We start from the raw sequence: 24,158 nt of genomic DNA on the forward strand, positions 1-24,158 counted from the left end.
ATATATATATTTCCCCCTGCTTCAGTTCACTGTTTTTCTTTCTTTTTTTTATAAATTAGTTTCAGGTGTACAAAACAACATAATGATTAGACATTTACATCCCTCACAAAGTGATAACCCCCCAAATCTACTACCCCTCTGACACCTTACATAGCTATTTCAATACCATTGACTATATTCCCTATGCTGTACTCCACATTCCGTGATTATATAAATATACATTTAATTATAGTTGACATTCATTATTATTTTATATTAGCTTAAGGTGTACAGTGCAGGGTATATTGTTAAAATACAGATTCTGGATTTAGAATGCATAGGATGGGACTTGAAATTCTGCTTTTCCACAAAGATCCTTAGTGATGCTGACTGATATTGCTGGACCAAGGGCCATACTAAGTAATAAGGGAATAGAGCAGCGGTTCTCAACCTTCCTAATGCTGCAACCCCTTAATACAGTTCCTCATGTTGTGGTGACCCCCAACCATAAAATTATTTTCGGTGCTACTCTATAACTGTAATTTTGCTACTGTTATGAATTGTAATGTAAATATCTTTTTGTTTTCCGATGGTCTTAGGCGACCCCTGTGGAATGGTCGTTCGACCCCCAGGTTGAGAACTGCTGGTATAGAGAGCTCTTTCATAGAGATTTGCTATACAAAAAAGCAGATAAGTGGGGCAGTGTAAGTTATCATTAGTCTAGGATGCATTACAGGTTTACTGATAACACAGATCGTCACAAATGACATGTTTGTATTAGTAGAAAATCTGAAAGTGTTGTCAGAGAGTGGGCCCTTCTCGGAGCAAAGTCCAGGACCTTGGCAACTCGAACAAAGAATTGAATGAGATGCCAGAGTAAAGTACTGAAAAAGTAGTTTATTCGAAGAGATAGTACATTTCAAAGAGTTTGGAGCGGGTCAAGTGCAAAGGCGAGGCCCAAAAAGGCTCGAAAAGAAAGGAAAGAGGTAAAAAATGGAAGAAGCGGTCAAGAAGGGGAAGGCATCCAAAAAAAAAAAAAAAGGGTGGACTTCCCAGGACTTGGAGTTTTTACCCCCTTTCTCTAGAATGGGCTGTTCCCCTCTGGGCATGGGACCACTTGATTGGCACCCGTAATTAACAAGAGGTACTGCACAGGTGCAAGTGACTGGTCTGATCTAGTTGGGCATTTTGCACCCATTTGTTTCTGGGGTAGATAGCTAAAATGAAAAGAAACTTTGGGTGGTAAGTGGAGGTCACCACCAGGCGGTCACATTCTGTGGGACGTGCAGGAATGCAGAGACCCAATGCCTGCCTCTAACTTCCTGCCTAGGTTTCTCTTTGAGAGACGTGATCCCCATAAAATCTCTATGGGAAGCTGAGGGACAGGAGGTCTCTTCTTCTGTATCTGCTTCCTGCTGGGCTGGGGCGTAGAGTTGTCCCTGCCTATTGGGGGATTCACGGAACTCTCACCCTAGCTGATCTCAGATGAGAGGAAGGGGTCTCGAGCTCCGCCTGGAAGACCGCGTTGGCTTCTTTGGTTGTGACTGGCAATCTTGTTGGGGTATCCTCTGTATCCCCAAGCTCCCTGAATAAGGAAAAATAGATTTTAATTAATCTGTTAGCTCTCATAAAGCCTGTGGCCATTCAGCCTGTCACTCAGGTGCATCAATTGTCTGGGACCAGAATGGGTTTGGAAAGAATTGTTAGGTTTACTGGCCTGGGGGATATTAGGAAGTCACAGGCTTTCAAGTAGTTATCTGAAGTAGGGGGATAGGAGAATTCTAGGATTCAGGCTAGGAGCAATCTTTAGTCTAGGATTTACAAACTGGTTAGAAAAGTAATCAAAACCAAGAGCTAAGAAACTAAGAAATGAGGGAGAAGACTTAACATGTCTATATGTAACATACTTACAGGAAAGAAAACTTAAAAGTTTCTCAGTAGTGGGAGGGATACTCAGTTGGCCGGTAACAAAAGGATCTAAATACAAATTACATACAAACAGAATTAATATATTAACTTGTCAGGACTTCTAGGTCAAGGTCAATGTACAAAATCCAACTATATTTTTATATACCAGTAGCAAATAAATAGAACACAAAATTTAAAAAGATATAATCTATAGTAGCTCAGAGATAACATAAATCAAGATTTAGCATTATCAAAACTAAAACTACCGTTAATTATAGCACATCAGTTTTATTTTGCCTGTTTTAATTTTTGATTGTTTTGTTTAAAAACTACTTGAAATGTTTTAAATATATATATAAATATATATAAATATTTGTATGTTACATACATGTGTATGTATCCTTTTTATGTAAATAGAAAATTCTACATATCTTCACCCACTTTCCATTTTTCATTATATCCTGGAAATTGGTCTACAGCAGTATATGACTCCATTGTGTGGATGTACCATATTTTATTCAACTAGCCTCTTAATAGATTGTCATCTGGATTGTTTCCAATCTTCTATTATTACAACTAGTGCTTCGGTGAATAGCCTTGTGCATATATTTTGCTTTTTGTATTTGTTTTGCCAGAATATCTGTGGAATAGATTCCTAATAGTGGGGTGGCTAGCTTAAGGAGAAAATATACATCTATGTAATTTTGTTCGATATTGTCAAGTTCCCCTGCCTTGGGACTGTACCAGTTTGCATTTCTATCAGCAATGAATTGAGTGCCTATGCTTCCACAGCCTCACCAGCAGAATATGTTGTCAAACTGATTTTTGTTCATCTGTCAGAGAAGAAATAGTATCTCAGAGTAGTTTTTGAAAGTTCATGTTTTTTAAAGCTTTAAAAAAATTAAAATAGGTACATCCTTATTGAAACAAATTAAAAGGTATATTATTGTAGTATAAAGTGAAAGTGCTTACTCAGTATCTCTTTATTCTCATTCACTGGTTGTAAAAATAAGTTTGAGATAACACACACAGAGACAATATACTTGTGTGCACCTATACACACATATATATATTTGTTTTTAAGAATGATAGTGCATGCTGTAAACTGTCAGTTATTTTCCCCAGTATGGAGAACAGGGTAGCTGGGATAGGGGAGACACGTGTTACTGTGTATGCTTTTGCATCTTTTGAATTTTGTAATGTGTAAATATATTATCTATTTAAAAATGAATTTTTTAAAATTACTGAGGACAGATGCAAATATTAGGGGCACTCAGGTACCCTCAGGATTGAGATTATTTGTGCGGTGGGGATATTCTTATATATTTGAGTTTTTAAAATTAATGATAATGTAGCACCATTTGGGAAATATCTTTAAAATTTGTTAGTAGAACTGAGAAGTAATTTACTTTTTTGGTTTTAACACATGGATTCACTACTTGTGTCACATACATTGTTTTTTGTTCTTTCCATGCAGAGGCTACATGGTAATGGGTGACTCTTTCAACACTTCCTTATTCAAGCAAACTTTTCAAAGAGTCTTTACCAAAGATGTGCATGGACAGTTTAAAATGGGCTTTGGTGGTACATTAGAAATAAAGGTAAGAACCAAAACTTGACACATGTGGTATGTTCAAGAGAAATTTATAGGTTTGATCATAATTTTAAAATACCATTAATAATCAATTTCAATATATGCTTTAAAAATAGTGGTTATTTTATTTTATTTTTAAAGATTTTATTGGGGAATTGGGGGAGGGGAACAGTGTTGGGGAATCGGGGAAGGGGAACAGGCAAGTTGCTGTTCTTTTGTTCTTCAGTCTAGTTGTGGAGGACATTGCTTCACTGGCCATGTTCGTATTATCACTGTGCTCTTCCCAGCTGAGGCAGTCGCTCGCCGGCCATTGGACGGCTGCTCATGGTGGCTCACGGCAGCTCATGAAAGCACATGCCCGCTGCTGGCCAGCCCCACTGCAGCCTACGTCATCACTGGCGACTCACGGCAGCCCAGCTCTAGGTTGAGCTGTTGTTCACCATATGAGCTGTAGAGGGCGCAGCGTCACTGGCCCTAATGTAGGATCTGAACCGGGGCCCTGCTGCTCAGAGCTGGCGTCCTAAGCCAACTTCTAACCAATGCGCCACTTGGCTGGCCCAATAGTGGTTATTTTATATTGAAACCCAGAGTTAGAGATTTTGTTCATTAGAAAAATGTGTCATTATTAAATAAATGTACAATGAAATTTTCTTTGAGCATTTTTGAATAATTGTTAGAAAAGACATTAGATAAGTAAAATTATCTTTAACTCTTTAACTTCTTAAGTGTATTTGATCTTTTTTAGTGCAAAATTTGTTTATGTTAGTGCTGGATACTTTTAATTATAGGAGTTGGTGTGTATCTAACTTAAGAGAAACTTGTTCTATTCTGTTTGGATAATCAGTATTGTTTTATGGTTGGTAGGTTGTTGATACTATTCAGTTCTGTCATTCATTTCAAATTTGAGTTTTAAAATCCAAAAGGTTAAGTGTTAGTTACAAGTGTATTGATTTTGAATTTCATTAAATATTTCTTGTTAATCTTGGTATGTTATTGAATGTTTGCTGTATGCCTAGCATTAAACTAAGAAATTGTAGAGATCTCAAGGGATATCTAAGGCTCAGGTTTTCTTATGAAGAAACTTAGTCTTGATAGAAAGACAAGAGTCACACATGTGATAGGATGAAATAACAGTAGATTATAAAAGTGCTATAAAGGTTTAGGGAAGAAAATGTATGCAAGATACAATTTATCTTAGAAGATAAATGGTTTTATAGTGACTTACACTGGTTTTTGAAAGATGGCAGCATTTATGTTGGTTAAAGAGACTATGTTTTAGTTATTGTGAGGAGAGGCCCAGAGGTGAGAATCAGTGTGGTATGTTGAGGAAAACTACCCAGTGAGAGTGAATGGCTTGCACTGGAATGTAAGGGGAGTAGTTTTGAGTTGTGTATAGATTGTAGTTTGGAGATGCATGTGTAAACAAAAGCAGCCATTGTAGGTTAATAAAGAACAGTGTTTTGGGTAGAATTTGTCTGACGGTGGCATTCAGGATTTGTCAGGAAAAACAACCTCAAGTAAGAAAACTGAGTTTAGGCTTTCTAATTTTTTTAGGTAGAAGGTAATGATAGCTTAAATTTTAGTATCAGTGGAGATTGGAAAAAACCAATCTTGGTGACAGATTTTTCTGTGGGAAGAAAAATAGAAGATGGTGTCAAAGCTTTTGGATTAGGACATATGGCTTGTGGACATGGTATGATATTGAATTGAGGGTGAATTCCCAAATGGAGACCTCCTCTGGGCAGCTGGAAATAGAGACTTAAAGATTGGTCAGGGCTAGATTTTAAATTTGGGAGTTAACACAGAAGTGCTCACTGATGGATTATGTTTTAACACTGGTATATTTTCATTGATGTTTGAGTTTTAAATGTGGAATAATATCTTTATTCTTATATACTTATAGTCAAATGTTTGCGCTTATCTTTGAGCACACCAAAGCATACTGTGTTCTTGTTTTGCAGACCTCAAGGGAAATAAAGGTTTCAGGAGCTATTGGACCCTGTGTGTCTCTCAGTTCTAAAGGACCCTGTGTGTCTGAAAATGTAAGGCACCTTTATTCTAAAAAGAAAGTACAATTTAATTTTCAGGACAGAACCAACAGAGACCTGGGGTGGCAGCCTACCACATTTCTTTTAAAATTATTGTGTGGACTAAGTTTTTCAGTAGATTGTGATTCAGCCACCATCGGTATAGCTCTGTTTGTGGTAGCTCTTTCCCAATATCCTTTTTCCCACCCACCCCTAAATTAAAACTCTTGTACTGTCACCAGCCTTCTATTTTTTTATTCCTAAGTTATTCCTTGCCCCATTGTGCCTAAAAAAAACCCAGCTGTGATTTGGAAGCTTGGAGACTTCTAAAAATCAAAATTGATTCCTAATTTCTTTTTGTTAGAATTTATAACAAACTAACCAAATTAGCTAGATTTAAGTTTCATTTCATTTCTTTTTTATTATTCCATCTGGTAGATGTAGAATACATTTAAACATGGTAGAATTAGGTACTGTAGCTGTAGAGAGGATGATGGAACAAATAACAAAGTGGGTAATTATCTTTAAGATGGCAGTTAAAAATTAATTTTAAGCAGTTTACGTGGTTAAGATTTATATCTTAGAAGTTTTTTTTGAAATCAGATTGCTTAAATTATGCAGTTCTGATTCAGAGAACCTGTATTCATATGTGCATATATTATGTGTTAAATCAATGTCTCTTTACACAGATCAAATAGTTGGATAGAAGGATAATGTTAGTTGTAATTACTGCATTAAATGGTATATACTTTTAAAGTCTACAATATGAGGAACTTACATCAATACTTTTGTAACTTCCTTAGCAAGAATTTGAATTATTTTATAATTTTATTGTGTAGAAATTGCTTAAGTTTATTTCATGATATATATTTTATATGATCTTAAAAAATCTTAAGCTTTTAACGTTCAGTGAATTAGTTAGAAATTTGAGATAGATTTTTTTTTTCCCTTAATGGAGGTTTTTACCCTCCCCTCTTTCACCTTCGTATATATTATAGTAATAAATTGTGTTGTCTAGCTTTCAAACATAGTATGTTTTATTTTTACAGGAGATAGGAACAGGTGGCACTTGTCAATGGAAGATATGTGGACTTAGTCCCACTACAACCTTAGCTATATATTTTGAGGTTGTCAATCAGGTATGGCTTTTTATATTTGAATATTGCAATGTATAGTTGAACAAGTACTAAATTTAGGCCATGGATATTTCATAGTTTTCCTTCCAATAGTAAATATGACCCAAAGCTTACTCTCTCTTGCAGTTTTTGTTTGTAATTTTCTATTTCTCAAACTTATACTCCTTTGTGGGAGGACATACTGTAATAGAAAGAGATGTCAGGAAACCTGCAAATGCCCAATCTTGGGCAACCCAACTTTTAGTCTCAGTTTTCTTTTTTTTAATTTAAAATTGAAGCATAAGTAAAATCTTAAATTTTGTTCTAGCTGTGCTTTTTTAAATTCAGTATCTAGCTCCTCCTAATTGCTACAAGGTATGTATATGTAATGATACATGAGGCCTATAAGAAAGTTTAATATCTCAAAATCCATAGGAAACAATTGGAAGGTAAAGATTCCAATATTTGGAAAGATTTTTTTTCTGCTACAGGAGGAAATTATCATATTAAAGAATGACTTATTGTATAAATTATTGACTTATATTTCAGTAGCTATTAGGCATAAAATGAACCACCAACTATTAATAGTCAGCCTTCCTAAGACAGACAGGTACAAGATTTATTTTTTAACAATTAAAATTTGTGAAAAAGATAATGGCTGTTATTGACCAAAACGAATAAACAAAAAAACCAAAGCAAAAATAACTATTATCAAAGGGCATGAAAAGTTTTCGTATTGACCATTTGCTATTTCTTTCTGAGGATCACTACTACTAATATTATTATTGGTGTCTTCTCATTAATAGTTTTCTGTTGGTCATCTGTTCATTATGTGATTCTCTTCCTAAAAGTTGCGTTTTCATTTTATATACATAAAGGAGTAGGACTTAGCTCAGTTTCTCTATCCAATTACTATTAGGCACAATTGCCTCACTTACACCTTTCTTTATCTGTTAATTTCTTTACTTTTCTCCCTTCATTTTGTTCTTTCATATCCCTCTGAATTATATATTACTTGAAATTGATTTCCTAGCTGGACTTATTTTTCTTATCCTTCATCATTGTTCCCTCTTCTCCTAAGTCCGTTTCTCTCTTATGTGGCAAATCACAGCTGTTTTACATGCACTGTAAAAAACATCCTTCTAATTAATATTAGAATGAATTCTATTAGTCCCAGGATATGCAGCCGGTGACTGTATGACAACAACATAATAGTAATAGTTTGTTTAGTTTTTACTTTTACTTTTACACAGCATAATGCTCCAATTCCTCAAGGAGGGCGTGGGGCAATCCAGTTTGTGACTCAGTATCAGCATTCAAGTGGTCAGAGACGCATTCGAGTGACCACCATTGCGAGGAAGTAAGTTGTATTTGTTAGAGATTTAATTTACATATCAAAACCATTCTGGGTTGTGCTCCCAAGCTGGGTTCCTATTTTGAGTGACATCCATGGCTAGAAAATGAACATTTATGACTAATACTATTTTATTTCTTTCTAGCCCAACTTATTTGCTAAAATATTTATTGCTAAGAACTTCAAAGCAATTTAAAAAACTATTGCTAAGACATATTATTTTTTGAAGATTTTATTGGGGAATTGGAGGAGGGGAACAGACAAAGTGCTGTCCTTTTGTTCTTCAGTCTAGTTGTGGAGGATGTTGCTTCACTGGCCCATATTGGTATTATCATTGCACTCTTCCTTGGTGAGGCAGATTGGTCACCAGCTCCTGGATATCCGCTCACGGCAGCTCTTGGCAGCTCACTCCAGCTGCCGGCTGCTCATGCCGGCTGCCAGCCACTCACGGTAGCTTACGGCAGCCCACTGCAGCTCCACTGCAGCCTACACCATTGCCCGCGACTCACGGCAGCCCAGCTCCAGGTGGAGCTGTTGTTCACCATCTTAGCTGTAGAGGGCAGTGTCACTGGCCCTCATATGTGGGATCTGAACTGTGGTTCTGCTGCTCAGAATTGGCATCTCAAGCCAATTCTTAACCAACGTGCCACTCGGCCCGCCACCCTAAGACATATTCTTAAAATATTCTTTTATTTACTTATTCCCCTGAGTGGAGGAGAAAAACTAATAAACATTATCCCGTAATTGGCAATAATAATATATATGATCCATTATATATAATAATAGCACAATAATTAATAGCATTACTTTTCAAGTGATAATAAAGTTTTTAGCAGCTTTTATCATTGTGTATTTTTTCAAGTGTTATTCGTCATTTACTGCATTTATGAAACCTTTATTTGGCGTCTGCTTTGTAGACTGGGTACTACATATTTTTGGAGACTAATATTTTTATTAAATGCAATAAAATGAATTATTGTACTAGGAAAATGAAATTTTAAAAGTAATTCAAAATCATGGGTTGTCAGAAAAGTCACGATGCATTTTTGCAACGAAAAACATAGAAAAATGTTATGACTTTTCCGACAACCCAATACAAATCCCAATTTTTATTAGATTCATCAGACTTAAAATTATTTTCTTCAGTCACTTAAAAGTTTCCAGGGCTGGCTGAGTCGCTCATTTGGTTAAGAGCCCGAGATCTGAGCAACAGGGCCGCCAGTTCTATTCCTACATAGGCGAGGACGCTGTGCCCGAGCTGAGCTGCCAACAGGTGGCAGGATGGCTCAGCTGGTGAGAGCACTTACTCCGAACAACAAGGTTGCCTGTTTGATGGTGGGCTACGCCTGCCCGCAACTAAGACTGAACTCAGCACCTGGAGCTGAGCTGCTGCCTGGATGGCTCAGTGGATAGAGCATGCACTCTTAACAACAAGGCTGCTGGTTCGACTCCCACATGGGATGGTGGCTATGCCCATCCACAACTAAAATTGTAACACAGCACCTTGAGCTTAGAGGCCACTGGGCAGCTAGATGGCAACTGGCGCCCTCCAAAACAAAGACTGAAGAACAACAACTTTGCTGGTCCCCCTCCCCGATTTCCCAACACTGTTCCCCTCCTCCAATTCCCCAATTTTAAAAAAAAAAGGAAAAACAAAAACAGTTTCTAAACATTTACTCTCAGTTTTTATTCTTATGGCGAACTGGCACTGGGTTCACATACCACACTTTGACTAGCACTGGTTGAGACCACAAAAGATGAAGTCTCTTAACAGTTAATATTATAGGGTAGTATTTTGTATGACATAGTTATTTCCTGTATTTGTTGATGTAGTTCAGTTTCCAAAAGGGAATAATTAGGCATTGATTGAGATAATTCACAGTTATCAGTTATTTGGAAAATATTAAAAAGTTATTTGTCTATTTGAAAACAAGTTAAATTAGAGGAAGAAGAGAGAAGAATTTTGAATGTGTCACTGCCTGAATTCCTTTGGGATCACTTGTTACATCTTTGAGTCATGTAAAAGTGGTCCAGCTTTTTAAGAAGTCTGTAAGAATTGCCAGACTTGCTTAAAGTGAGGCACTTTAGAACCAAGATCAGATGAAGTATTACAAAATGCTGTCTCTGAAATGTTAAACAAACAAAACTATTGCTGGGTCTACCCAGGATCGGTTTAATTGGATTGGATTTATAGAACATGTTAATTTAAGAAATTACTGCAATTTTATACGTAATATCAAATTAATCCCTTAGACTAAAGTTTTCACTTACTAATTTTTAGTTAGTTTTAGTCAGTGCATTAAAGGAGAAAAAATAATACATAGTAATTTTAATTATGTAATTTTTATCACTAATAATTGAATTAAAGACAGTGAATGGATCTTGAGAATACCATGTTAAGCTAAATAAATCAGATGGAAAAAGTCAAGAACCAAACGATTTCACTCAAATGTGGGATATAAAACTGAAAGCAACAAATGAACAAGAGAAACAAAAACTCAGAGACACAGACAACAGTTTAGTGGTTACCAGAGAGAAAGGTGGGAGAGGGGAAGGGGGGGGTCAAATACATGGTGACAGAAGTAGAATTGACTCTGGGTGGTGAGCACACAATATACAGATGACATAGAATTGTACACTTGAAACCTACAATTTTATTAATGTCACCCTAATAAATTTATTTTAAAAAATTGATATAAAAATGTAAACTAGCTCTTGTCAGCTCATTAAAAAAGACAAATCAGGAGCCAGCTGAGTGGCTCAGTTGGTTAAGAGCGTGAGCTCTTGAGCAACAGGGTTGCCAGTTCGATTCCCACATGGGCCAGTGAGCTGCAACCGAGCTGAGCTGCCGTTGAGCTGCCAACAGGTGGCAGGATGGCTCAGCTGGTGAGAGCATGTGCTCCTAACAACAAGGTTGCTGGTTTGACTCTCGCATGGGATGGTGGGCTACGCCCACCCGCAGCTAAGATTGAACACAGCACCTTGAGCTGAGTGGCCTCGAGCTGCCGACGGGTGGCCGATGGCGAGTGGACTTGGAGCTGAGGTAGCTGTGCCCTCCACAATTAAGATTGAAGGACAACAACATGGCTAGTCCCCTTCCCCAATTCCCCAATAAAATCTTAAATACCAAACCAATGAGAAAAAATATTCATATATTTTATTCATTTTCCAATTTAGTAAATGAGAATTACTTGTGAGAAAACTTTTATTTTTATATTTTTATATTTCTGCTTTTACAAAATTAAAGAAATAAAATTTTAAACTCTGATAGACTTGTGTGTCTATGCACGTGCACAAACCTACTCTTTTTATTTGTAAAAATTTTCGTGTTTTAAAAATAGTATAGAGAGGGCTGGCCAAGTGGTTCAGTTGGTTAAGAGCTCGCTTGGGAGCACCAGCTCTGAGCAGCAGGGCAGTAATTCGAATCCCACATTAAGGGCCAGTGACACTGCGCCCTCTACAGCTAAGATGATGAACAACAGCTCCACCTGGAGCTGGGCTGCTGTGAGTCGCCGGCGACGGTGTAAGCTGCAGTGGGGCTACAGTGGGCTGCCATGAGCTACATGAGTGGCTGGCAGCCAGCATGAGCGGCTGGCAGCCGGGGAGAGCTGCTGTGAGCCGCAGTGAGCGGCCGACCAATGACCAGCGACCGATTGCCTCACCTGGGCAGAGCACAATGATCATACCAACATGGGCCAGTGAAGCGACGTCCTCCACAACTAGACTGAAGAACAGCACAGCAATTTGTCTATCTGTCTGTTCCCCTTCCTTGATTCCCCAACGCTGTTTCCCTCGCCCAATTCCCCAATAAAATCTTAAAAAAAAAAAAAAGTATAGAGATCTACCTTTACAGTTACTGTAGAAGATTTCATTAGATTTGGATACATTTTTTTCTGAAAAATAATGGTATAATGAAACTGCTGTTAGTGATTTTTTTTTAAATGTTATTTTTTCTAGGTAATATTGGAATTTTGAAATATTGGAGTAATTTTCTGTACCTTTTTAATTTAAATCTACAGTATATGATAGCCAACTATTGGGTTGTCGGAAAAATCATGACGCATTTTTGCAACGAAAATAAAAAAATATGTCATGACTTCCGACAACCCAATATGATACTTGAATAACCCAATATGATATTTGAATATAATTATTCATCGGCATTTCTGTGCTTTTTCTTACCTCTAGCTGGGCAGATGCGCAAACTCAAATCCAAAACATTGCTGCATCTTTTGACCAGGAGGCAGCTGCCATTCTCATGGCCAGACTGGCAATATATAGAGCAGAAACAGAGGAAGGACCAGATGTGCTTAGGTGGCTGGACAGACAGCTCATTCGACTGGTAAGAAGTGAACATCGTGCTTTTCTAAATTCTTCTGCTTTTATTTGTAGTAAATACTGATAATCTCTTTCAAAGTACTTAACAATGTAACTGAATGAGGGACTTCTAGTCAAGTTGCTGAGAAAGGCATAATAATGAATAGTAGAATTTACTGATCTCTTCCAGTGAACTACAATGCCTTTTTTCCTTAAAATGAAAGTGACAGTTATGTAACTTATTATTTTTTTTCTTTTGGATGTACCAAATTATTTTCAAATGATTTACTAAACCACTGTAACTGTTTTTCCTGTTGTTTTTTTTTAACATAGTTTTCTTCACTGCTATGGTTTTAGTTTTCTGTTTTCATTTTAGTGGAAATTTTTAAGAGAAATTCATTGGGATATAAAAATTATACATAATACAATTATAGAAAAATACAGACAAGTCTTGATTATCCAAATCTAGATTACCAAAGTGTGTGTTAGTAAAGTTATTGATAATGATGGTTAACATTTCAGGAACCTATTACTTACATCATGACCTAGAATGCTTAAGTTCTTTTCCTTAAATGTCCCAATTTTACTCAGCAAACTCTGGCTTATTGTTTCCTTGAAAGCTCTTCAATTCTTTAGCTGAGCCTTTAGCTCAAACACCCTGTTGAGAACTCTCTGCTAAGCTATCGGGTTTCTGTTTGTAGCAGGAGACTTTTGTGCTCTGTGTCTAGATTTTCCTGTAGTTTTTAAAACATTCCTGAGTGAACTAGTCTTTGTTTAATAAAGTTAACCATTTTTATAGCATCATTCAGAGCTTTTTTTCATTTCATTTCATCATTCAGAAAAATCTCCAAGAGTGTTTTTCTACCAGCGCCTATCTGTGAAGAAAGCAGTGTTACGACAGTATCAGTATACCTTTTTCTTTTTAACCAGAGACGTAAAACCTGTCATAGAGTCAACCATTGATTGTACACCATCAGTACAAATGCCAACACAGTTCTTCCAAGATAGGCCTTTTGTTTCCAGATAGGAAGATAAAACATTTTGATCTTTGCTTGCCTAGGGCAGCAGAAACTTTTCTTGAATTGTCATTTAGCAACTTGACATGACATTGGTGAAATCTGTTGACTCATCAGCCTGAATAGAGAAGCTGTTATTTTTCAGCTAATTACATAAAGCTCTCAGCATCATGTGACAAGTCATCAATACATTCACTTATATTGTTTTCAGGTGGAACTTTTTCAAGTGTCTCAGATTGTATGTTTTCCCAGCATTTTACTTAGTGTAATTTTACATGTTGACATTATTAGGCTCTCACCAACTGTGTGCCTTTTTCTTTTCTGGGTGATAAGCTGTGCTCTGAAATAGCTTCCTGAGCCTTCTCACTGAATGTGACCTTAACAAATGCTTTTTTGTTTTGAGGTTCTAAAAGCTGTTTGAAGGAATCAGCACTTTTATTTGTCAAATGGCTGTGATTTGTACATAGTAAAGTGCTTTTCCGTTTTTTCTGGAGCTGTTACTGCATTTGTAGATAGTCACATATGACACAAAATTGAATGGTATGACTTGGGTTATCAGCCCATGTAAAAACCACTGATAAGTAGCTTTCATTGTGAAATTGGACTTTTTCTGTGTCCCTTGTTGCATGAGAATAATGAAATGACTCAGCAGATTGTAATTCTTCAGAATTCTCTGTAGGCTTATTTCCAGAATCCTTCTCTCCTACCTGACACCTCACTTTCAGAAATTGTTTGACATGCTTGTAAAACACAAACACTAATAAAATATAAACTAGAATGGCCTTGTAAATAACGAAATGAAATACTTGCAAAAGACACACAGTGAACAGAAACCTCACAGTATATTTCATTCCTAATCTACACATTCTGCAGAGTGCAGCATTTCCAGCAGCAGCAAGGCTGTTGATGGTAGAGGACAGGTGAGTCATGGCATGATGAGACTTACCCTGACCTTCTGTCAGAGCAGTAGAGCTTGTCTGTTCTCCTGAGTCAGTTGGCAGCTGTGTATAAGAGGAAGTTGGTGCAGGTCATTTGAGAGGGAGAGGCTGATGTTGTCAGATTACTGCGCTGCTTCCTGCGCAAGTCAGCTTTCACCGATTGTCTGTGGACTCCCTTGTGGGAAAAACTAAAAAAGAAGTTATCTAAGTGAGCACAGTCCTACTGCATACTGCCAAGTGGGACTGGATGATTCCTAAAGACATTGCTAACAGGATAACTGGGCAGCTGTCCATCACTGTGGCTGGTATCACATGCTACACAAAGCTCAAAAAACCATTGTTTGAAAATTCAGTCTTTTATAGAAAGCCCAGTAAGTAAGAACCCCTCATAGATGGTAAAAGTGGTGAGAATGTGATCTTTATGGTCTTTTCTTTAATTGATTGATTCAAATTAGTGTACAATTGAAGTGAAGCTTCAGGTGATGACAAATGAATCCTAGTTATAAGAAGTTATTCTAAGTAGCTAATAGGTATAGTCTCATTTTTTTTGTACTGATTCCGTACTGTTGAATTTTCAGCTATAACAATGATAGCAACACAAATAGAGAAAGGGTTAATATCTTTAGGTGCTACATTTTTCTAAGTTTTTTTCCTAGTGAAAAGTCTATGAAATTATACTAACAAACTTCTTTGCTTTAATTTGGCATAGTGAATATAATTGTTTTATTTCCTTGACGATTCAGAGTAATTTAAATGAAAAATAAACATCTATTTAAGAACTGATTTTTAGATAGTGGGCATTATAGGGCCACATTAGTGCTGGTACCACATTTGCTCCTGACACCTTTAATATAAGCCCTTGTTCCCTGTGGTCAGCATCACTTAGGGTACCAGCACCAACGCACCATTTACCACCTCCATTCTGTCTCTTGTTTGGGTCACTTTGGTGTCCACTTTCATGGGTCTGCTCTTTACCTTTTTGACTCTTGGCCTTTCTGTTGACTCTTACAACTTAAAATTGATATTTGAGTTTTTTTCATCTTTGACCTTTGGTTTACCCACTAACTACAAATTGTATTCTTCCTTTAGCTGTGCAGCTAACCCAGTAGATAAACACTTCATCTGATTAGACCTGGCCCAGGAGCTCTCTCTTGTTTAAGACTCTCAGGACTCTCCTTGCAGAATTGACCCCAGCCAGGTTTTTTCTTGCTACACCAGTGGGACCAAGCCCTTTAGTTGTCCTGTTTTTACCATTACCATTTTCTTACGGAGCTGAGACTGTGATCCTTAGGGTCCTTTTACAGGGCTGCTTGGATGCATAAATAATTACTGAATTAAAGGCAGGACTAGCCTTCTTGTAGTGTTGTCATTTACCTTAGGAAAACTTATTGTTGGTTTGTCTGCCTAATCATATTACTTCTGAATAACTCAAACAGTAGATCTTTGGTAGGTCCTTTATGCTTTAGATTTTTTTCTCATTTGTTTTAGTGTTTTGGCTGGGTTGCAAATAAGGACTACTTCTAATGATAAATTAATGCTAGGGCATTTGTTAAGTGTTCAGAAAAATTTTTAGGAAGTAGCTCAAAGATTAGAAATGTATGTCTGTGTATACTATACAAATTTTATATTATCTGTGGTAAAGTATAGACTATATCATTTGTTATTATTGTTATAGGATAGAATGTGAAGTTTTTCATGTGTAAAAGTTTTTACAGATCAATAAAATTTGGGCAGAAAATGAGCAAAGGTCATGAATAAGGAATTAACAAAAGAGGGAATGCAAGTGACTAGTAAACATGAAAATATTGCCAATCTTATAATCAAAGTAGCAAAATAGAACAAGACAACAATTTTTATCTGTCAAACTGGTACACATGACAAAAACAGGATAATATTTAGAGTTGGTTAGTATTCAGGGAGATGGACAGCTTCATAGCTTGTAGGTTGGCGTATGAATCTGTACAACCTTTGTAAACATCTGTATAACCTTATATATAGAAGGCAGTTGGTGATATATATCAGAACCTTCAAAACTACCTTTTATTCAGAAATTCTGACTCTAAGAATCTATCCTAAAGTTATAACAGGACAAATGTAAATGCTAATAATGAGAGATTAGTTAAGATAGTTATGGCATATATATCAATAAGTGGATTGCTAGTCAGCCATTAAAAATGCAGCAATAGAGTATTTAATGACATGAAAAAAAGTTTATAATAAAAGCAAAAATTTTGGACGTAAGTATCAGATACATCCCACTCTGGAAATTAACCTTTTAGATATCCCCAGTTATCCAAGCATAAAAGCTGCAATCTTTAGGGCCGGCTGAGTGGCTCAGTTGGTTAAGAGCTCACTCAAGAGTTTGAGCTCTGAGCAACAGCGGTTCGAGGCCCGGCCCGAGCTGAGCTGCTGCTGAGCTGCCAACAGGTAGCAGGATGGCTCAGCTAAAAAAAACCAAAAAACAGTCTGCAGTCTTTTTGTTATCGTCATTAACCATAATATCAGATTTGCCTAATTCTTTATTTTAACAGACTCCTAGGCACAATTTAAAATGTGTATATCTAATATAATGTGATCAGTAGTTCTGAATAATGTATGACATGTTGGCTTTTTCACAAAATCTTTTCAGTGTATTTGGTATTCTAGATCTTTTCCAGTATATTTGATATTTCAGATCTGCACTGTCCAAGAGAACTTGCTGCAGTGGTGGGAATGTCTGTAGTCTGCATTGTCCATATGGAACTACTACCCACATGTGGCTGTGGAGCACTTGAAATATGGCTAATGTAACTGAGGAACTGAATTTTTATTTAGTTTTAATTTCTTTAACTTGTCACATATAGCTAGTGGCTGTGATATTGGACAGTGAAGATTATTATCTTAATCTATAAGTTTCGTCAGTGATGTATCATTTGGGGGCATTGAAGACTGCCAGAATTATTCCCAGATACCAAGATCTGTTTTCTGAGGATTCACTCTACAACTGTAGCATTTCTATCTTTTGGATAACTGGTTCTGAAATGACACTTCCTGGAAGCCAAAATATGATCAAATCAATTATGCCTTTTTATGTGCTCTGTAAGGCATAGATAAAGACATAAATGATATAGTTGAACATTCCAGCAAAAGTTCGCCACTACTTGTAGCAGTGAGTCCTTTGTTATTTTTTCCCTTGATCATATGCAACTACTATGATAAACATTGTCAGAAAATAGACCAGTTACATAAAAACTTTTCAGAGCAGAGATTTGGCTCAAGAACAAGGAGAGGAAGCTAACATTTATTGAGTGCTTAGTGTTAGTCATTGTGCTAAGCACTTTTTCATGTGGATTATCTCAATTATTTAGATGCTTTTGGTCCCATTGTCATAGAGGATTTTCTTCTCTCTTGCCAAAGTATGTGTCTTCTTTATTTCCTTCTAATTCTGCCTTTGTGTTTCTTCTTTATTTACCAGTCTAACTGTCAGTCTCTGATTTTCTTTTCCTTCATCTGTCCTTTTTTTTTTGGTATTGTTTCTGGTGTGCCAAATTTCATACAGCAACTTGCTTTTGTATCCACTATGATATTTTGATAGTGTATCTTCTTCCTGTCATTGGCTGTTGTCTTTTCTTAGGTACAGTATTAGGGGCACATGTTGAGCTCTTTTGCTCATTATTTAAGAGCTGTCAGATAGATGGTTTAAAAAAATCCAAACATGTAAAGATGAATTGTTACCGTATTGGAGCAGGTATTACTTACTTTTGATTTTCAAATGTATTTCTTTGTTGTAACCAGTCTCTTGGTAAGTCTATAAATAATCTGATTTTATTCTATATTAAGTATTTGCCTCCTAAAGGGAAACAACTTTTTAAAATGGAATATGTATAGGCAACAGTTTTAATTCTCTGCCAGGAAGTATATTACTAACATGTTGTATTTTATTTAGTGTCAGAAATTTGGAGAGTATCACAAAGATGATCCAAGTTCCTTCAGATTTTCAGAAACTTTCTCCCTTTATCCACAGGTGAGTAGAGAAAAGTTTTACGTTTTTTCTTTGTGTTGACAATAATAATAGCATAGGGTCTCATTTTTCTTGTCATTTTGTCTTTTGTTATTCATCTTAGAGAATCTATCATATTGGGTTATTCTTTGGTTAGGTAAGTTTTGGGATAGCTTAAGAAATTAATATTGTGCTGTGAGTAGTCATTGAAAAAAGTATGTAGTATTTTTATGTTAGCCTTGCAAATAGTCATTTGTTTGTGGTGAATAGAAATTTACGCTAGAATCCTTCTGTGGAATAGAATTAGTCGTAGGGCAGATTAACTTTCCATCTGATATAAGGGATCCAATTATACTGGTACCAAAAGAACTTCATCTGAAGTAATTTTACCAGTCAGCTAATCTCAGCATGGTATCATCATCTGAGAACGGTTTTGTGGGGACATACCAGATAAATAGAAAATAAGCTAATTTGATTTATCTTATAGAACCTTTTTCGCTTGGGATCTATCCCTCTATCTGTTGTTTTGATAGATGTTTTGAAAAGTGTAGGTTGTTTATATAATGAGTAACAGGTAATTAATTATTCATCTAAGTACTGTGTGCAAGGAACTGCAGGAGAGTAAAGATGACTAACATGAATCCCATTTTCAAGGAGCTTTCAGTTTAAAGGGTGAGATCTGAAATATACATAAACAACACATAACAGAAAGTGAGGACTGCTGTGACAGATACACAGAATTTAAAGGAAACTTAAAGGAATCCTTCCAAATGGATGGGTTGATATATATTTACAGAAGAGGTGGCATTTTAGCTTAGCCTGGGAAGATGATTAATATTGAGATGTGGAAATTCTAATTTATGACCATGAAAACTTTGTGTATAGCCTCAGCTTTCTTTTTAGAGGTTCTCTTACATTTTTTGGAAAATCTTTTATTGATCTGTGACCTAGAAACTCCTGGATGATAGAGGGAGACTTTCCTAAACCTCTAGTGAGGTTTTGGAGAACTAGGAAAAGGCAAAGTTAGTTTTGGGAGTTCTCAGGCCTCTTCTTCATAGCAGAAACTAACAGGAAAGGGAGGGAGGGCATTAGTCCAAGTGTTTGATTAAATGCTTTGAGAAATCTGGGCATCCCATCTTTTCCCCTCTACCGGATATAGAAACGAGAACCCAGAAATACTTTTTTCTTTGGGTTTTCAAAGCCTGATGATGTTGTAAAAGGTGGCATAGACTAAATTTAAGGGAGATCTTCATCTCCACAATATTTAACCCCAAATTTACCAGTTACATATTCCTGTGAGTAAATAGGAATGGCTTGAAGTGGTAAAGGGATGAGATAGCCTGTCAATGCACTATGGATCATTACAAAAAGAAAAGCAAGGAGAATTTCATGTTTTGGGAGAGAATTGTGGAGTGAGTCCCAGGCAAGGGAGCAACAGGTTGGCACTTGAGACCTGAGGACCGAAGGAGGTAAGAGAAGTAACAGAAAATGGGAGGGAGTACTTGGGAGCCTATCCTATTGATTGTATCAGAGTCTCAGTGTTGTATCAGAGGACAGCGTAGCTGCCCTTCATTCAGGCCCGACTCTACCCCTTTCTGATCTCTTTCATATGAGGGAGTGAATGGAAGAGGAGAAAGTGAAAGGAGAAAGAAGAAATGAAACAATGGATAGAGAATGTTACTTAGAGATAGCAAGTTGAGTGTATGTAAATCCTTTTTTTAAAAAAGCCAATGCAGACCCTTTCCAGTGCAATTTTTGGGAGCTATACAAAAGGTAGAAAATCTGTTAATCTATTTTTATGTTCTCTCAGTTTTTTGGTGGTGGTAATGAGTAGTAATAAAAAAGCCCAGAGACGGGGCCAGAGAGATGAGGAACAAAAACAAAGAATGCTGATTAATGTACCATCTGGCGTCAGCCTCTGAATAACTTAGATCTGAGCTAGAGGTTTTGGGCTATTCTTGTTTTTCTTTTGAGTCACCTCTTTTATTATACTTTACGTTTTTTATTGTTGAATTATATTTTCAAGTATCCAAAATATGAGTAAAATTCTGAGGAATACAATTTAGAATGTTATTATAACTTGTTTTATTGTGGATTTAATAGTTGTAATCACATGCTTTTTATAACAGTAAACTCCTATTGTAATACGAAAATCAGTAAAAGCTATCTCACATGTTTTATCTTGCAGTTTATGTTTCATTTAAGAAGGTCTCCTTTCTTGCAAGTTTTTAACAATAGTCCTGATGAGAGTTCATATTATCGTCACCATTTTATGCGTCAAGATCTGACCCAGTCTCTCATCATGATTCAGCCTATTCTGTATGCATATTCTTTTAGTGGACCGCCAGAGGTAAGAGAGGCTTTAAAAAAAATGGGTTTGTTACTGTGATGTATACCATGAAAAAGTGAAAACAAACTTTTTCTTGAAATAGAGTTACTAAATAATGAGAATTTAATTCAAGAATAATTAATCTTAAGTTATTAACATAGTCACTTAAAATATATATGAGTGCTTATTAGGTGCTAGACACCATGCTAGGCCATATTAGGAAATCATTAAAAAAATAATGAAACAATGAGGTGGAAGAGACTTTTAAGATCATTTTGTCCAGTCATTTGGTTGAGCAAATCCTATAGGGCTTCGGATTTTTATGTCTTTAACAGTGTCTAGAGGGGATGATAAATCTAGAATCTGTTGCTTATTCCAGAGTTTAGTGTCTGAACAAAGCCTCTTGCTTTAATATAATCTCATTTTCCTCTAGTCTTTTTTGAATATAAGATACAGTTGATTATAAAGATGTATACTTAGAAAAAGGATAAAGTATCCATATAGCCTCCTTATAATCTGTCCAATTTATTTTAACTTTATTATTAAATAAATAATTTTTAAAAATTCTGTAGTCAAAATTTTCTGTTTTACCACTTAAAAGTATGTTTAAAAAGTGTATTTGAAATAATACTTTTGGATAAGTCAGTATAAAGAATATTTATAATGTCTTGATTAATGATTTCTAATGGTGCCTTTAATATTTTGTAAAAAATTGAAGGTAAAATGTTTTGTTATCACAATTGTTTTAGTAACTTATCTCATAGTTTGTACTTTTCTAGGAAAAATGTATTTTTAATATGTTAGTCTAGCTATATATTTGGTCTCTTAGTTCTTTGAATCAGGAAAGAAAGTTTCAGAAATAACTTTTTAAAATAAATCTTAGAGTAATATATGTAAATTGTAGATGTCTGGAAAATGTAGAATAGTGTTTAGATGAAAATTGGAATCCCACCACCTCTAGTGCCTACTCCTATCAAATTCCAACCTTTCCATTTATTCTATGAATCCCATTAGCTTCATTTTTTTTTTTAAAGATTTTATTGGGGGATTGGAGAAGGGGAACAGCCATGTAGTTGTCCTTCAATCTTAGTTGTGGCGGGTGCGGCAAGCTCAGCTCCAAGTCCAGTTGCCATCTGGCTGCCCGTGGGCAGCTCGTGGCCACTCAGCTCAAGGTGCCTTGTTCAATCTTAGTTGCGGGTGAGCATAGCCCACCATCCCATGTGGGAGTTGAACCAGAAACCTTGTTGCTAAGAGCGCACGCTCTAACCACTGAGCAATGTGGCCGCCAGTAGGCAGCTCAGCAATAGCTCAGCTCTGGTGCAGCTCACTGGCCCATGTGGGAATCGAACCAGCAACTCTGTTGCTCAGAGCTCGCATGTTTTAACCAGTTGAGCCACTCGGCTGGCCCCAGCTTTGTTTTCTTAAGGCTTTGCTTTTGGAGTTACCATTTTTCTCTCCATCTGGATCATTCTTATTAACATAGAAGTGTTAACAGCACTCATGTTAAAATAAAAACAAACTCTCAACCTCACATTTTTTCTAATTGCCACCCCGTTTCTCTGGTCCTGCTCACAGCTAAACTCAGAATGTAGGTTACTTGTTGTCTACACTTTCTCACCTCGTATTCTCTTCTCAGCCAATACTAGTCAGACTCTTGCCCCTATCATCATACTGAAACAACTTATCAAGGCGACCAGTGTTCTATTATACATCTTGCCATAACTCTCAATGGTATTTTCCTAGTGAGGACTCTACTTGCAAACTTTTTGTTTTCGACTTCTCTGACACTTTCAGTTCCTGCTGGTTTTCCTTCTGCTCACTGCCTGGTCCTTCTCAGTCTCTTTTTGCTGGCTTCTCCCTTTCAGGCCTTAAGTGTTGTCCCGCTCCAGGGCTCTATCTCTAACCTTTTCTCTGTTCTCCTGCTCTCTCTAAGTGATGCAATCTAATCCCCTAGCTTCGATTACCATTTTCATGTTTTGTGATACCAAAACTTATGTCACTAATTCAGTTCATAGTCCCTATTTTTCTGTCTGCCCCACATTTGCTGTACCCCAAGCCTTTCCCCTCTCACTCAATGATGCACCGTCAGCCTCAGTTTCCTCATGACTTTATTTTTCAAATGTTACCTCAGTTTAGAGACTTTTCAGAAAATTAACTTAGAATATGCCATGGGAATTCATATTAGCAAGAGGTTTTAAATAATATGATATAAATTTAAAACAAAAAATTTAAATGAATAGATCCTGGAAAGATCTTTTGTGTCTTAAAGTAATTTATTTTTTCTTCTGCCTCCTTTCTCATTTTCTCCTTCATGTTAGCCGGTTCTTCTTGATAGCAGCAGCATCCTCGCAGATCGGATTCTTCTCATGGACACATTCTTCCAGATTCTGATCTATCACGGTGAGGTAAGGTTGCCTGGCATTGACAGCAGTGCACGTAGGTGCAAGAAAGTCTTCCCTTCACTCTGTGGTTGGTGTTGTATTTACTACTAGGTTTTTTGTTTCTTTTTTGGTTTTTTCTTCTTTTTTTTTTTGATAATGTTTGTGTCTTTAAATAGCTTGTTAATATACTTAAAGGAGAAATCAGAAATGCAGATCTGCCTGCTCCACTGTTAAATACAGAGATATAAAACCGTATAGGGTATATGTTAACTGATTCAGTTCAGTTAAAACCAAACCAGGTTGAAATTTTTGGATGATTATAATATACATGGTTTTTGGAGCCATTTACCTTAGTAAAAGAATTGATTCAGATGTTCTTCTAAAGGTATATTATCTTTATAATATTATTGCTATTATTATTAAACTTTTTGTGTTTATATATCTTGCCAGAATGTAACTCCTTTGGTAAAAATTTCATAATAGTAGGTCATCAATTTAGAAGTCTCTGGAAAATCTTCTGTAACAAAAATTCCCTTCATCATAAGCTTAGGTAAATAGCTTTTAGCCAACATTAATTTTGTAGCATAGTGTTTTTTAAAAGTTTTCTGGTATAATTATTATTTCTTTTTATTTTTAAAGGAGAAGACATATACTAATTTCACATCTATTTACTCAAGAATACAGAAATTGGTATTCTTAACTTTAAAAATTGAGATAAATGGAATAATACTGTATAATTTTCTTATTTTCTGAAGATTATTTCCTTTGAAAAATATCATCTTTTAGAATTTTTAGATGGATAACAAATTAAAAATAATAATTTCTTTAATTGTTTTAAAATTAGACCATAGCCCAGTGGCGCAAGTCAGGATACCAGGACATGCCAGAATATGAGAATTTCCGCCACCTTCTGCAAGCCCCAGTGGATGATGCCCAGGAGATTCTTCACTCCCGGTTTCCAATGCCGAGATACATCGACACTGAACATGGGGGCAGCCAGGTAAGTACTCTGTGTGTGTGTGTGTGTGTGTGTGTGTGTGTGTGTGTGTGTGTGTGTGTGTTTCCTACTTTTGCAGTGAGGCATTCCTGCTTGCTTTCTGACTTTAATTTGAATAGATTGCTTCACCAGGCAAATGAAAGAGGAAGGAGATAGGCAGGAGAGGATGGTATCCAGGGGAAGATGTGCTTGCTTTCTGTCTTAGCTTTGAAAGCGGAGCAATG

At 36.3% G+C, this 24,158-nt stretch overlaps 1 protein-coding gene across 1 annotated transcript in view; it reads left to right on the forward strand.

The window, feature by feature from the left end:
• The window catches only part of SEC23A (SEC23 homolog A, COPII component), a 57,737-nt gene that overhangs the window by 23,129 nt on the left and 10,450 nt on the right, over positions 1–24,158 (forward strand). The window contains exons 10-18 of the mRNA XM_019644680.1: positions 3,365–3,488; positions 5,443–5,523; positions 6,558–6,647; positions 7,877–7,983; positions 12,166–12,319; positions 18,174–18,251; positions 20,416–20,577; positions 22,875–22,961; positions 23,782–23,937. Of these exons, the coding sequence (XP_019500225.1) occupies positions 3,365–3,488; positions 5,443–5,523; positions 6,558–6,647; positions 7,877–7,983; positions 12,166–12,319; positions 18,174–18,251; positions 20,416–20,577; positions 22,875–22,961; positions 23,782–23,937 (1,039 nt within the window). The remainder of the gene's footprint in view (positions 1–3,364; positions 3,489–5,442; positions 5,524–6,557; positions 6,648–7,876; positions 7,984–12,165; positions 12,320–18,173; positions 18,252–20,415; positions 20,578–22,874; positions 22,962–23,781; positions 23,938–24,158) is intronic.

The sequence above is a fragment of the Hipposideros armiger genome, unplaced genomic scaffold (genome assembly GCF_001890085.2).
Source record: "Hipposideros armiger isolate ML-2016 unplaced genomic scaffold, ASM189008v1 scaffold_90, whole genome shotgun sequence".
Taxonomy (NCBI): domain Eukaryota; kingdom Metazoa; phylum Chordata; class Mammalia; order Chiroptera; family Hipposideridae; genus Hipposideros; species Hipposideros armiger.